The sequence below is a fragment of the Tachyglossus aculeatus genome, chromosome 21 (assembly GCF_015852505.1).
Source record: "Tachyglossus aculeatus isolate mTacAcu1 chromosome 21, mTacAcu1.pri, whole genome shotgun sequence".
Taxonomy (NCBI): domain Eukaryota; kingdom Metazoa; phylum Chordata; class Mammalia; order Monotremata; family Tachyglossidae; genus Tachyglossus; species Tachyglossus aculeatus.
Window position 1 is genome coordinate 17,979,259 of NC_052086.1, and position 16,303 is coordinate 17,995,561.

At 43.4% G+C, this 16,303-nt stretch overlaps 1 protein-coding gene across 1 annotated transcript in view; it reads left to right on the plus strand.

Moving 5' to 3' along the window:
• The first annotated feature begins 2,979 nt into the window (after positions 1 to 2,979).
• Positions 2,980 to 16,303, plus strand: part of LOC119942091 (sodium/glucose cotransporter 1) — a 70,662-nt gene continuing 57,338 nt past the window's right edge. The window contains exons 1-2 of the mRNA XM_038762747.1: positions 2,980 to 3,072; positions 10,294 to 10,365. Of these exons, the coding sequence (XP_038618675.1) occupies positions 3,055 to 3,072; positions 10,294 to 10,365 (90 nt within the window). The 5' untranslated portion in view covers positions 2,980 to 3,054. The remainder of the gene's footprint in view (positions 3,073 to 10,293; positions 10,366 to 16,303) is intronic.

Here is a 16,303-nt window from a genome sequence, read left to right on the forward strand (position 1 = left end):
AGGGGGAGATAGACAACAAATATTAACAAAATAAAATGAACAGAATAGTAAATATGTACAAATAAAATAGAGTAATAAATACATAAAAACATATGTACATATACACTCCCAAGCCCCCAGTCTCAGCCCCCAGCCCCAGCTCCAACCCCAAGCCCCCAGTCTAGTAATAATAATAATAATCATCATCATAATAAGGGCATTTATAACTTGTATCTAGGTCATGGGTTCTAATCCCACCTCTGCCACCTGCCTGCTGTGTGACTTTGGGCAAGTCACTTAACTTCTCTGTACCTCAGTGACCTCATCTGTAAAAATGGGGATTAAGACTGTGAGCCCCACGTGGGACAACCTGATGACCTTGTATCCCCCCCCAGCACTTAGAACAGTGCTTGGCATGTAGTAAGCGCTTAACAAATACCAACATTATCATTATTATTATTATTAGCCCAGTATTTACAACAGTGCTTGACACATAGCAAGCGCTTAACAAATACTATAATTATTTTAATTGTTATTATTAGGTTTTTTAAGGTGAATATTTTAGGAGTTATAATAATAATAATAATAATAATAATAATAATAATAATAATGGGTTTAAATCGTTGATGCTTGTAACGTGAAATTCAGAATAATCTCTTTGGGCTTCCTGGATCATGAGGGAAACAAAAATGTCGCAATATGGTTTGAGACCCAGGGTCTGGAGGGGAAAACAGTGCTTGTCATGTAGTAAGTGCTGAACAAATACCATTAAAAAAAAATACAAAACGGCAAATGTCTACCATCGGGAGAGTGACTTATTCAGTCAGTCAGTCAGTTGTATTTATTGAGCGCTTACTGTGTGCAGAACACTGTACTAAGCGCTTGGGAGAGTACGCTGCAAGCAGCATGGCATAGTGGAGAGGGCGCGGGTCTGGGAATCAGAAGGTCATAAATTCTAATCCTGGCTCCACCACTTGTCTGCTGTGTGGTCTTGGGCAAGTCACTTCACTTCTCTGGGCCTCAGTGACCTCATCTGTAAAATGGGGATGAAGACTGTGAGCCCCCCGGGGGACAACCTGATTACCTTGTATCTACACCAGCGCTTCGAACAGGGCTTGGCACATAGTAAGCGCTTAACAAACACCATCATTATTATTACTTCTACTTCTTTTCCCTACTTCGCCCTCCTACTTAGGTTGTGCACGTGGGACAGGGACTGTGTCCAACCCGATTTGCTTGTATCCACCCCAGTGCATAGTACAGTGCCCGGCACATAGTAAGCCCTTCACAAATACCATAATTATTAGCATTATCATAATAAACAGCGTGGCTCAGTGGAAAGAGCCCGGGCTTTGGAGTCAGAGGTCATGGGTTCGAATCCCGGCTCCGCCAATTGTCTGCTGGGTGACTTTGGGCAAGTCACTTCACTTCTCTGGGCTTCAGTTCCTTCATCTGTAAAACGGGGATGAAGACTGTGAGCCCCACGGGGGACAACCTGATCACCTTGTAACCTTCCCAGCGCTTAGAACAGTGCCTTGCACATAGTAAACGCTTAATAAATGCCATTATTATTATTACTATTTATTAAGCACTTACTATGTGCAAAGCACTCGAGGGCATACAAGGTGATCAGGTTGTCCCACGGGGGGCTCACAGTCTTCATCCCCATTTTACAGATGCGGGAACTGAGGCCCAGAGAAGTGAAGTGACTTGCCCAAAGTCACACAGCTGGCAATTGGCAGAGCTGGTATTTGAACCCATGACCTCTGACTCCAAAGCCCGGGCTCTTTCCACTGAGCCACACTGTCAGGCCCTGACCTAGCCCCCAGCCCCAAACCCCCAGTCTCAGCCCCCAGTCCCACCCCCAGCCTCAGCCCCCAACCCCAGGCCCTGACCTAGTCTCCAACCCCAAGCTCCCAGTCTAAGCCCCCAATCAATCAATCAATCGTATTTATTGAGCGCTTACTGTGTGCAGAGCACTGTACTAAGTGCTTGGGAAGCCTCAGCCCCCGGCCCCAGACCTAGCCCCCAGCCTCAAGCCCCCAGTTTCAGCCCCCAGCCCTAAGCCTCCAGTCCCACCCCCAGTCTCAACCCCCAGCCTCAAGAGAAGCAGCTCAGTGGAAAGAGTGGAAAGAGCCCGGGCTTTGGAGTCAGAGGTCATGGGTTCGAATCCCGGCTCTGCCAATTGTCAGCCGGGTGACTTTGGGCAAGTCACTTCACTTCTCTGGGCCTCAGTTCCCTCACCTATAAAATGGGGATGAAGACTGTGAGTCCCACGTGGGACAACCTGATCACCTTGTAACCTCCCCAGCACTTAGAACAGTGCTTTGCACACAGTAAGTGATTCAGATGCTGGTGGTATCAAATATTTCTTTCTGCATCAGATATTTAAGAGACATCTAGAAGACTGTGTTGAAAATACAACTGAGGCTTTTCCCTCTTGGTTGGGTATCACAACACTATGTCAGGAAATATTTGGACAGTGTTAACAGCCAATGGAAAAAGTTTAGTACATATTTACTATTCTTTTTATTTTGTTAATGATGTGCATATAGCTTTAATTCTATTCGTTCCGACGATTTTGACACCCGTCTGCATGTTTTGTTTTGTTGTCTGTCTCCCCCTTCTAGACCGTGAGCCCGTTGTTGCTCTCTAGGTTGCCGACTTGGGACTTCCCAAGCGCTCAGTCCAGTGCTCTGCACACAGTAAGCGCTCAATAAATACGACTGAATGAATGAATAAATGTCATTAAAAAAGAAACAACCCAGCCTCAGCCCTCCACCCCAAGTCTAAGCCCCCAGTCCCACCCCCAGGCCGAGGCCCAGCCCCTCTGCGGGCTGATGATTAACCTGGTGGGTGGGTGGGTGTTGGACGGTTAAAATATATGGAGGGAGGGAGGGAAGGGCCGGGTCAGGAGCTGCTGCCACCTCCTCCTCCTCCTCCTCTTCCTCCTCCACCATGGCCCTGCCGCCCCCCACCTCCCCTCTGCCCCCCACCCCGGAGCCCCCCCTGCCCTCCGACCGCATCCGAAACCCCGCAGACATCGCCGTCATCGTCGTCTACTTCGTCGTCGTCATGGCCGTCGGGCTCTGGGTACGGCCCCGGGGGGCTGGAGGGGCTGGGGGGGACGCCCCCCAAAGCCGGTGGGGAGCTGGAGGGGGGTCCGTCCGGACGGCAGAGGGCTGGGACCGCACACCCGACCCCCCTCCGCTTGCCAGCCGGGAGACTGTGGACGAGTCGTTGGCCTCGTAGAGAAAGAAGCAGCGTGGCTCAGTGGCAATCAATCAATCGATCCATCGTATTTATTGAGCGCTTACTGTGTGCACAGCACTGGACTAAGCGCTTGGGAAGTCCAAGTTGGCAACATACAGAGACGGTCCCTACCCAACAGTGGGCTCACAGTCTAAAAGAAAGACTGGAAAGAGCGCGGGCTTGGGACTCAGAGGTCATTTATTTTATTTTATTTTATTTTATTTTATTTTATTTTATTTTATTTTATTTTATTTTATTTTATTATTTTATTTTATTTTATTTTATTAATTTATTTAATTTCATTTCATTTCATTTTATTATTTTATTTTATTTTATTTTATTTTATTTTATTATTTTATTTTATTTTATTTTATTTTATTTCATTTTATTTTTTTATTTTATTTTTCATTTTATTTTATTTTATATTTTATTTTATTTTATATTTTATTTTATTTTGTTAGTATGTTTGGTTTTGTCCCCCCCTTTTAGACTGTGAGCCCACCGTTGGGTAGGGACTGTCTCTATATGTTGCCAATTTGTACTTCCCAAGCGCTTAGTACAGTGCTCTGCACCCAGTAAGCGCCCAATAAATACGGTTGTTGATGATGATGGGTTCGAATCCCGCCTCCCCCGCATGTCTGCTGTGTGCCCTTGGGCAAGTCGCTTCACTTCTCTGTGCCTGAGTTCCCCCATCTGTAAAAGGGGGATTGAGACTGTGAGCCCCACGTGGGACAACCTCAATCTCCTTGTGTTCCTCCCAGCGCTTAGAACAGTGCTTTGCACATAGTGAGCGCTTAACAAATACCAACATTATTATTATTATTGTACTTTCCTAAGCGCCCAGCAATGATCACTGTAAAAGCCCCCACTGTGGGCCAAGCGCTTTTCTGGGGCTCACAGTCTTCATCCCCATTTGACGGATGAGGGAGCTGAGGTCCAGAGAAGTGAAGTGACTTGCCCAAGGTCACACAGCTAAGTGGCAGAGGCGGGATCAGCCCTATGTTGGGTAGGGGCCGTCTCTATATGTTGCCAACTTGTCCTTCCCAAGCGCTTAGTACAGTGCTCTGCACACTTTAAGCGCTCCATAAATACGATTGAATGAAAAGTGCTCTGCACACAGTAAGCGCTCAATAAATGCGATTGAATGAAAAGTGCTGTGCACACAGTAAGCGCTCAATAAATACGATTGATTGATTGATTCATTCCTTCATTCAATCAATCGTATTTTTTGAGCGATTCAATCAATCAATCGTATTTATTGAGCGCTTAATGTGTGCGGAGCACTGGACTAAGCGCTTGGGAAGTACAAGTTGGCAACAGCGGGTTCACAGTCTAGAAGGACCTAGAAGAAGGTCTTCTGATTCCTAAACCCGGGTTCTTGTAAGCCCTCGATAAATGCGATTGAACCGAATTGAATTGAACCGAATTTTCACTTTTGTGTGCCTCGGTTTTCTCAGAGGAAAAATGGCCTTTAAAAGCCTCCCTCTTAGATGGAGAGCCCCACGTGGGATGGGGACTGTGTCTACCCCGACCTCTTATTACTGTTATTATTAATCTTATTTATTGGGCGCATTCTTGTGCAAAGCACTGTGCTGAGCGCCTGGGAGAGTACATCGTAACGATCCCAGCGCTTGGCCCAGAATAAGCGTTTAACAAGTACCACTACTATTAAAGGGGCCTGGGGGACAAAGGGGAGGTGGTAGGGGCTCCGGGCTGAAAGGAGAAAGGATTCATTCATTCAATCGTATTTATTGAGCGCTTGCTGTGTGCAGAGCACTGAACTAAGCGTTTGGAAAAGTACAATACAGCAAGAAGGAAAGATAATCTCTGCCCACAATGAGCTGACAGTCCGGGGTGGATGGGGAGAGACAGGCATCAATACCAATAAACAGACAAAAATATAAATAAATAGAAATGCAGATATATCTGTGTGTATGCATATATATTCAGTCGTATTTATTGAGCGCTTACTGTGTGCAGAGCACTGTACTAAGCGTTTGGAAAAGTACAATACAGCAAGAAAGAAAGATAATCTCTGCCCACAATGAGCTGACAGTCCGGGGTGGATGGGGAGAGACAGGTATCAGTACAAGTAAACAGACAAAAATATAAATTAAAAACATGCAGATATATATGTGTGTGTGCATATATATTCAATCGTATTTATTGAGTGCTTACTGTGTGCAGGGCACTGGACTAAGCGTTTGGAAAAGTACAATACAGCAAGAAAGAAAGATAATCTCTGCCCACAATGAGCTGACAGTCCGGGGTGGATGGGGAGAGACAGGTATCAGTACAAGTAAACAGATAAAAATATAAATAAATAAAAATGCAGATATATATGTGTGTGCATATATATTCAATCGTATTTATTGAGCGCTTACTGTGTGCAGAGCACTGGACTAAGCGTTTGGAAAAGTACAATACAGCAAGAAAGAAAGATAATCTCTGCCCACAATGAGCTGACAGTCCGGGGTGGATGGGGACAGACAGGTATCAGTACAAGTAAACAGATAAAAATATAAATAAATAAAAATGCAGATATATATGTGTGTGCATATATATTCAATCGTATTTATTGAGCGCTTACTGTGTGCAGAGCACTGGACTAAGCGTTTGGAAAAGTACAATACAGCAAGAAAGAAAATCTCTGCCCACAACGAGCTGACAGTCAGGGGTGGATGGGGAGAGACAGGTATCAGTACAAGTAAACAGACAAAAATATAAATAAATAGAAATGCAGATATATATGTGTGTATACATATATATTCAGTCGTATTTATTGAACGCTTACTGTGTGCAGAGCACTGTACTATATATAAGTGGTGTGGGGAGAGGAGAGGGGAAAAGGGGGCTTAGTCTGGGAAAGCTGAGCCGGGACTGTCGAGGAAATTTCCAGTCGCGTAAAAGAGCTGTGGAAAGCCTGTCTTTCCCAACCAGCCGTCCAGTATCCCGGTTTCCACAGAGCCCCGGGAATCCCGGTTATCCCGGCCGGACCGAGGGGCGAAGGAAGGATCCTTTAGTTCCAATGCTTTGAGTCACGGGAAAGATCAGATGGAGGATTCAGCGCGGGAGGAGCAGTGGCGATGAAAAGTCCAGGATCTTGTCTGTCATCAGTTAATCGTACCAATGAATGGCATTGATTGAGCGCTTACGGTGGGCAGAGCACTGTACTAAGCGTTTCCTGGCCACAACGAGGCCAGGGAGAGTCTCCCTGCAGGGAACCGGGGAACACACCTAACCAGAGAAACCCGTTCTCAGAGCAGGATGACTTTTAAAACTCACTTGAAGCAGAGGCTGGCACACCCAGTGACAGAACGTGAGTGCTTCACACAGCGCTCAAAATATTACTGGCAGGACAATGATTGTGAAAGAAGCAGGAATGAAGTTTTATTTAGTGGAGTACTGGAAAGTTAACTCTTCCACAACCACTGCCAAAGAAGAATGTTCCAATTTACAGAGCAGGTGCATTTTTTTTTTTAGGTAAAATAATTATGTCTGGAACAATCCTTTCCCACCACTCAAATGAAATCCTCTCCCCTCCCCACAAATTGTCCTATGCCAATTATACCTTCCTGATAAGCCTTCCTCACTGGCTCCAGCCCTCATCTACTGGTCACTTCTGACTTTCCAGAATTACCCAGTGCTCCTTACCTATATGCAGTACGCTGTGCCTTCAGCTCCGTTTTATCATCATCATCATCATCAATCGTATTTATTGAGCGCTTACTATGTGCAGAGCACTGTACTAAGCGCTTGGGAAGTACAAATTGGCAACATATAGAGACAGTCCCTACCCAACAGTGGGCTCACAGTCTAAAAGGAGGAGAGACTTTTATGACCTTGATAGTGATGAAGTTACTATTTTTAGGGGGTAGACAAGACAGGCAGCGCACTACCTTCAGCGTGGCTCCGTGGAAAGAGCATGGGCTTGGAGTCAGAGGTCATGGGTTCTAATCCTGGCTCTACCACATGTCTGCTGTGTGATCTTTGACAAATCACTTAACTTCTCTGAGCCTCAATTACCTCATCTGTAAAATGAGGATTGATTGTGAGCCCCCCTGATCACCTTGTATCCCCCCAGCACTTAGAACAGTGCTTTGCACATAGTAAGTGCTTAACAAATGCCGTTATTATTATTATTATTATTATTATATACTGACCTCCAAATACTGACATACCCCACCCCCCCGACCCCAGAGGGCAGAACATGCTGTTTCTCATACTATATTCTTCAGAATTTGGTGTAGACTCAAATTATCATGGGAGATTTTTTTGCCACTGCCCCGTGGTTTTCAAAAATTTTTTGCTGGGAAATGTTTTCCTAATGCTTGACACTAAATCACCCTTCCCAAAGTTTACCTCCTAATTCCAGTTACAGTCCTGATTCAGGAGGAATCTACCCCACTCGTTCTTTGAATGGACTTTTGTTATTAACATATTCAGCGTGGCTCAGTGGAAAGAGCACAGGCTTTGGAGTCAGAGGTTATGGGTTCAAATCCTGGCTCCACCCATTGTCAGCTGTGTGACCTTGGACAAGTCACTCAAGTTCTCTGTGCCTCAGTTACCTCATCTGTAAAATGGGGATTAAGACTGTGAGCCCCACGTGGGACAATCTGATCACCTTGGAAGCTCCCCAGCACTTAGAACAGTGATTTGCACATAGTAAGTGTTTAATAAATGCCATCATCATCACCATCATAAACCGCTATCCTGGGCCCCATTAATTGCCGTAGAGAAAAGTAGTGTGGTCTAATGGAAAGAGCATAGGACTAAGAGTAAGGAAACTTGAGTTCTAATGCTGTTTCTGCCTCTTGCATCCTGTGAGACCTCAGGGAAATCACTTAACTTCTCTGTGCTTCAGTTTCCTCATCTGTAAAGTGAGGATTAAATACCCGTTCCCTCTCCTCCTTAGATTTTGAGGTCATTCCAGCCAGGGAGTGTGTCTCATCTGATTGTATTGTATCTACCTCAGCATTTAGCACAGCACTTGGACCTTAGGAAATACTTTGACAAAGATGATGATTATAGTAAGAACAATAATAACCAGAATCTGGTGTGAGGATTTAGCTTCTCCCTTAAATTAGTCCCTTAACACCTTTAATCATTTTATGACTATGGATTCTCTCCTCTTCGCAACCCTTGTTTTTGTCAGAGGAGCGCTAGTATGACCAGGCACCCCGTCTTAGATGCCATTCCAAGTAGTATTGGCTATTTAAATTGCCTCATAATCAGTTAATCAATCAATTATATTTATTGTTTATTGTGCATAGAGCCCTCTAGTCAGCACTTGGGAGGGTACAATATAACACAGTTGGTAGACATGTTCCCTACCCAAAGCAAAGTACAAATCAAAATGATAATAATAAGAAACAATGTTTTTTATACAGCTCTTTAATTTTTCCAAAACACTTTCACATGAATGATCTCATTTTATTCTCAAAACATCTTTGTGATATATGGAGAGGCTGAATTATAATTCCCATTTTCAGATGAGAAAACCGAGGCTCAGAGAGGTTTTCTGAAGGTCCCACAGGAAGCCAGGGGTATAGCTGGAACTAGAACCTGGCTCTCCTGACTCCCAGCCCTCTGTTCTTTCTACTTACCCCTCCTTTTTTCTCATCCTGCTTTTCCTTTGAATTTTTACTTCCTGTATTGAATTTCATTTTATTGTTCACTCAGGATGCCAATTGTTTAATTTTTCTCTTGATTTGCATCAGGAAAATCTTTTTCAGGGATACACCCCTTCATTAATGATGTTATTAGATTTTTTTTTTACTTAATTGAGCAACTGCTTCTTCTAATTTCTGGTCAGACACCTTCCTACCAGGACTGCTAGTCGCTACAGTTTAGTTTATAGTATAGTTTAAGGACCTCTGAATTTAGGATCAGCATATTCTTGTCAGGGAAAGACCTGGAGGAAGATTCTTTGGTCAGCCTTCACTCACACCTCCTTTGTGAGCACCAAAGATTATAGAATGGAGGGGTGGATTTGCAAAACAAAAAAATAGGAGAGAACACCACAAATAGGAGAGAACACCTTTAATTGCTGGGAGCAAGCACTTTTCTCAGAAAGGGTAAGGTTGTTATGGGCAAGAGGAACGTCTGGTCATTCCGTTTCCATATAGCTTTGTTTTTCTCCTCTCCCACATCTCACCCCAACACTCTTCTTTTCATCCTCCTGGAAATTGGATCAGACCTCTCAATGATGGGGAGCTTCAACTCTCCAGGCTTTAGGCTCTATATTAAACTGTGTGCCAATCACTTCATTAAGATGAAAAATGCTGAACCAGGTAAAAAAAAATAATCCAGAAAGAGTGATTTTCATGGCACTATAATGTCCGAGTGCTAGACTGTTAGTTTGAATTTATTAACATTTTCTATATCGGTAGCGTTGGTTAAGTGGAATGTTCAGTGGATTTCACTATCATTATGTGCAGATTGAAGCCTACTGAATTAACTGGTCATTAATGACCAATCAGTGTTAGATATAAACTTCTAAAGCTTTCTTCCTCCAATCCTTATTCATTCATTCATTCAATCGTATTTATTGAGTGCTTACTGTGTGCAGAGCACTGTACTACTGCTGCTACTAGTACTAATAATAATGATGGCATTTATTAAGTGCTTACTATGTACAAAGCACCATTTTAAGCGCTGGGGAGGTTACAAGGTGATCAGGTTGTCCCACGGGGGGCTCACAGTCTTAATCCCCATTTTACAGATGAGGGAAGTGAGGCACAGAGAAGTGAAGTGCCTTGCCCGAAGTCACACAGTTGACAATTGGCAGAGCCGGGATTTGAACCCATGACCTCTGACTCCAAAGCCCGGGCTCTTTCCACTGAGCCACACTGCTTCTCTAAGCGTTTGGAAAGCACAGTCCGTCAACAAAGACCATATGATCTTAATGGTCTATTGGTAGAGTGGCAGGAGGCTACCACCATAGTCAGGTGGTCAGGACAAAGGAAATCTGATCTGTTTGCTGACTGACTTGAGTTGGGCTGTCAGTTTGTCTGTAGTTCTGTGTGTTTATAAATTTTTTAACTAATCATTTCTCCCTAGGCCATGCTGTCGACCAATCGGGGAACAGTTGGAGGCTTCTTCCTGGCTGGCAGGAGTATGGTTTGGTGGCCAGTGAGTATATCTCAGAGCCATTTTGACTAAACATGATATTCCCTCTCTGTAGCTGTACCTGTTAAATCAGGAATGTTGTTCAGTTTATTGCTCCGTTGAGAACCAGACAGCTACTTTTCTATCTTCTGTGGAACTTTCCTTGTCACTGCAAAGTTCTACATCTGCTGGTGCCCTATTCCCTTGTATCTTCTTCTTGTGTTTCAGTGTGCTTTCAAATCCTTTGCACATAGAAAGATGAACACATACAGAAGGGGGAAAGATTCTCACACTTTCTAAGATAAGAAAACAGTAGAGAATTGCAGAAGTGGGTAAAGTTTGCCATCCCTCAGCAGAGGTCTTCCTCTCCCCCACTTGACATCAATGAACCTCAGGAAGCTAGACATCCTTAAAGGACATGCAATTTATGGCAAACATCACAGCCTCCCCACTTGCCACACTTTCCCAATAACCTCACAAATGATGAGAATAAAGAATGAAGAATAACTAGGATATGACAAGAGCCTGGACCAGTGGGTGATTATCAATCATTCAATCAATTAATGGTATTTATTGAGCATTTACTAGGTGCAGCACATTATACTGAGTGCTTTAGCAGATATTTCCCCTGCCCTCAACAAGCTTACAGTCTAGAGGCTGGGAAGACTTCCAAATGACTTCCATGGGATATCGTTCAGCCAATGCTTTTTCTCAATATTATTGACACAAGTGGAATTAACTGTGTCTCACTGAATTTTAGGGAGATAGAGACATATACCATCCTCAGTGACAAGAGTAGCCTAGTGGAAGGAGCACAGTCAGAGGACCTGGGTTCTAATCCAGTCTCTGCTACTTGTCTCCTGAGTGATCTTGAGCAAGTCACCTAATTTCGCTGTGTCTCAATGACCTCATCTGTAAAATGGGGATTAAATCATACTCCCTCCAACTTATGCTGGGAGTTCCATGTGGGAAAAGGACTGTGTCCAACCTTAGTACAGTGCCTGTTGGGTAGGGGTTGTCTCTATCTGTTGCCGAATTGTACTTTCCAAGCACTTAGTACAGTGCTCTGCACACAGTAAGCACTCAATAAATACAGTTGAATGAAATGACTGAATTAATGGAACATAGTAATCAATCAATTAGTTGTATTGATGGGGAGATTTCTGTGTGCAGAGCACTGTACTAAGTGTTTGGTAGAGTACAACAAAACAAAATTGGTAGACATGTTCCCTGCCCACAACAAGTTTACATTGCTTAACAAATATGACTTAAAAAAATAACAGAAACATGCAGTGTTCACCTAGGTACACTCACATGCATAGATACACGATCATCAAAGCTGATGGCCCAGTTCGGAGTGATGGAGCTGGGACAAAACAGGCAAGAAGAGAAAAACTGAAGCCACTGCTACAGTCCTCTAGATTGTAAGCTCCTTATGGGCTGGGAACATGTCTCCCAACTCTGTTGTATTCTCAATCAATCAATCAATCAATCAGTGGCATTTATTGAGCATTTTCTAAGTGCAGAGCACTACATTAAGCACTTGGGAGAGTACAGTACAACAGAATTAGTGGAAACATCCTCTGCCCAAAATGAGCCAGCAGTCTAGAGGGGGAGACAGACGTTAGTATAAATAAATAATTACAATATATAATTGAAACATAAGAGCTGCAGTTAACCCCCCACCTCAACTCCACAGCTCTTATGTATATATGTTTCACAGACTATTATCTTTTAGGAGAGGGGATTCTTTCAGCATTCCACCTCGATTACAATTACAATATATAATTGAAACATAAGAGCTGCAGTTAACCCCCCACCTCAACTCCACAGCTCTTATGTATATATGTTTCAATTATATATTGTAAATTATTTATTTATACTAATGTCTGTCTCCCCCTCTAGACTGCCGGCTCATTTTGAGCAGAGGATGTTTCCGCTAATTCTGTTGTACTGTACTCTCCCAAGAGCTTAGTACAGTGTTCCGCACACAGTAAACGCTCAATAAATGCCACTGATTGATTGATTCAGTTGCCTTTGGTCTACTCCTCATTGAACTCCCGGAAGCCACCATTAAAACCAATTTAGTCAAAAATTTTAGGTTGAGCCTTGGTTCAGTTGGTAATATGGTAGGCGGGCAGGAAGGGGAATGCTGTTCCTTGGCTTATCACAGCATGTTCCCTCTGAGTTGGTGCCAGTGGAATTTGGCCAGAAAGGAAGAGTACCTCCCTTCCAGCACCAAGAAAGGGAATATGTGCAGAGCTTGCACTCTTTTCTACATCGTCCCTCTCCAGTCCTGTCCTTTGTACCACAGGGCTGACTTACTAAGATAGTGATACTATTCCACTTTTAATTATAGAGAGAGATAATTAGAAGTTAGTCCTGCCTCCCTGTCAGCCTGCAACAGGTGCCGAACACAGAGCCCACTTTTCTGCCGGAATCTGGATTTTCCTGGGAGTGTTGTTTTCCACATCAACTCAGAGATGCTCTTTGCGTCTTCTCATCTGAGTGTATAAGCTCTGTTCCTCTATTCTCCATTCATCTTCGTTAGCAGTGGATTTCACAGACTATTACCTTTTAGGAGAGGGGATTCTTTCAGCATTCCACCTCAATTTTTTTGGTAGATTGTTTTCCTTGTTTTGAAACACCTGTTATGCCAATGTCTTCTTTATTAATTCCTTTTCAGAGCTCCTAAATTGCTTTTTGGATTGGTTCAATGTCCAGTTAATGCTCATAAACCCATTTAGTTTACAGTCTTGAGACACTCTTTACTGACCTTGGGACCTTGTAATATTCCTGTTAAATTAGTCTGCTCTTCTTGGTATGGTCCAGGAAAACCGCTATCAGGCTTTTCCACCTAGCTCAAAATACAGCGGGGAATATTTTATATAGCGATTTCAGGCCTTTGAAGGTAACACTCCTGCTGAGGAGTCCGGTCCATGCACGTGGGTGTGGCAGTGCGTGAAGGACACTCTCTTCCGTACTTGTGCACATAAAGATCGTTTCTTGCTGAGCCGATGCATTTGATCTATGCTGAGACTTCCTCTGTTTTGGAGGCACCCGATCTTCACAAAGCCTCTTGGAGCAGTGTATAATAATAATAATTAATAATTATGGTATTTGTTAAGCACTTACTATGTGCCAATCACTGTTCTAAGCGCTGGGGTGGTTACAAGGTAATCAGATTGTCCCACGTGGGACTCACTGTCTTAATCCCCATTTTACAGATGAGGTAACTGAGGCACAGAGAAGTTAAGTGGCTTTCCCAAGGTCACATAGCAGACAAGGGGTGGAGCCAGGATTAGAACCCACATCCTCTGACTCCCAAGCCTGTGCACTTTCCACCAAGCCATGCTCCTTCTCAGTATCTCAGAGCAGGTATGCTATCTGCATTCTGGGACCTCATTTTTGGAAATTTTTTCGATTTGATGCTGAATAATGTTTGTAGATGATGCTGTTGAAACTTCTCAAGAAGTTGGAGGTATCTATTGTAGTAAGTGTGGGTTTCACAGACATAGACAATGTTGGCCACCACTACAGATTTATAGACTTTTAACTTGGGATAAAGTTTGATGTCCAGATGTTGCAAAACATTGTCCATCTTCCCTAAACCAAGCCAGTCTTTTTGATATTGTTTTGTACATAGTTGGATTGTGTACTGCTTAGGGAGTGGAGTTTAGTGTCAGCATCAAGTTCTGGGTTGCTAATGAATACCGTCGAATGTCTCTCAGGTGCAGGTTGCCACACCACACCAGGGTTTTCAAACTCATTTCCAGTCCGTGCTGTATCTGCAAAGTGAACCTATCATGATATTTACTGAGCACCTTCTGTGTGGAAAATACTGTGCTAAGCATAAATGCTTGAAAGCAGACACACATTTCCTGCCCTCAGGTTGCTTACAATGTAATGGGGGAGACAAAACAGGATTAGACATACTACACAGCTCTGCTGTACTCTGATGATGAGAGGAAAGTCATCAGAAAGGATACTGTCAATCCTGACTTGGCTGACTAAATCATTATTGAGAAACGTAATAATTTTAGTGAACTGATAATAATAGTAATGATAATTGTGGCATTTATTAAGCACATACTCTGCACCAAGCACTATACTAAGCACTGGGGTAAATAAGATTCAACCGGATCAGACACAGTCCCTGTCTCACATAGGGCTCAGTCTAAGTAGGATGGAACTTCCCAAGGCAATCACATTTGCTTATCAGTTGCCAGAGCCCTGGTCTGTTGATGCTTTCAAATGCTTTTTCAAGGTCTAGGAAAATTATCCAAAGGTATTGGTGTTGCTCTCTGATTTTTCCTAAATCTGCACTCCTGCAAAAGCCCTGCTTTGGGCTGCCTTTTGGTTTAGAACCACCCTGTGATTCAGGTAGTGCATTGGCAACTCCTCCATCAAACCGTTGGTCTTTGAGAGCAGGGATTGTGTCTTTTACTTATCAATCAATCAATCATATTTACTGAGGCTTATGTTGTACACTCCCAAGTGCTTAGTACAGTGTGCTGTATGAAGAAGGAGCTCTATAAATAGTGTCAACTGATTGATGGTTGACTGTATTTTGCTTGTCCACAGGATTCTGGCTAGCATCTTGCCATCAATGGAAAGTCATGAGATACCCCATTAGTTTCCACAGGCAGCGACCTCGGATGGTGATCGTGGTGGCATCCTGTGGTGTTTTAGAGGGTTGACAGGCAGAGGAAAAGCGTGGGAAGGTGTCTTAAAATCAAGTCCCTTCTTAGCTTTAACAGTTCTCATGGCTTTGTGAGAGTAACATCCTCAAATGTTAGAGTGAAGGGCGTACTCTTACATTTTGGCCAGTTCTCTCAGCTTTGTAGGATTTCTGTAGAAGGCACATTCAGAAGATAAGTGAAACGATTACCACCTCAGGAGGTTTCCCTCTTTATCTGTGATGATGGTGAAGCTATGTTAGCTTCTTTAGACGGGAATAAAAGTTGTTGCTTTGGTGGCAGCCTGCTTAGCTTTGGATCGCTTCAGTTTTGGCATCCATCACTAATTCATCGTATAGGTTCCTCAGCTTGATCTGCCGTTGACATTTGCCAGTTCTTGGAGGTTTTCTTTGTTTTTATCAGGAAGAGCTGCAAAGTATTGATACATTTCTTGTTTTACTGTAAAGATTTTTCAAAATTCTGAGTTGTCCTCAGTGAAGCAGTTTCAGAAGGGTTGCCTTGCCATACTTGCACTCTTGATGATTGTCTAGTGTTCTTCATGGTGTTTGTGAATGCATCTATTTAGATCCCTTTTTGAGCCTTTTACTATTCTTAATACTTTCTGAGGGCAGGGGTGAAGGGAACTTGTAGAACTTCTGAGGATTAAGGGGTGGGAGATGAGAAAAGGGCAGAAAAGAGACCCAACAGACCCCCAGAGATAAAAGAAATAATAATGGTATTTGTGAAGTGCTTATTTTGTGCCAGGCACTGTACTAAGCACTGGAGTGGATACCTTGCTCTATCCACTAAGCCATGCTGCTCACTTACTGTGCACAGAGCACTGTGCTAAACACTTGGGAGAGCATGCTATATGTAGTTGGTAGCCACGTTCCCTGCCCACAGGGAGCTTGCAGGCTAGAGGAGGAAACCACCAATTTGGCCCCTCTAAATGTTTTCTTATTCATATATTTATTCAAATCTCCTTGAACTAACAAATATTTAATGTCTGCACAACTTGTGGTGGTTCCTGTGGCTAATTTCATGAGTTACCTTCTGCCATGTGAAAAAAAAACTTTCTTTGTATGACTTCAAGCTACTCAAAAACTGAGTGGGATGATAAAAGCATTCTTAAAGGCAAGGGATGGAAACTTTCTGATCTCACCTTTGATCCCTTCCGTGGAAGATTATGAGGTGAGGTTAGATACTGACACTAGGTGGAATTTAGGGATTCTCTGGGTGTTTTTTTTACAGGGCTTTAGTTAAGAACTCTTCCGCCTTGGATT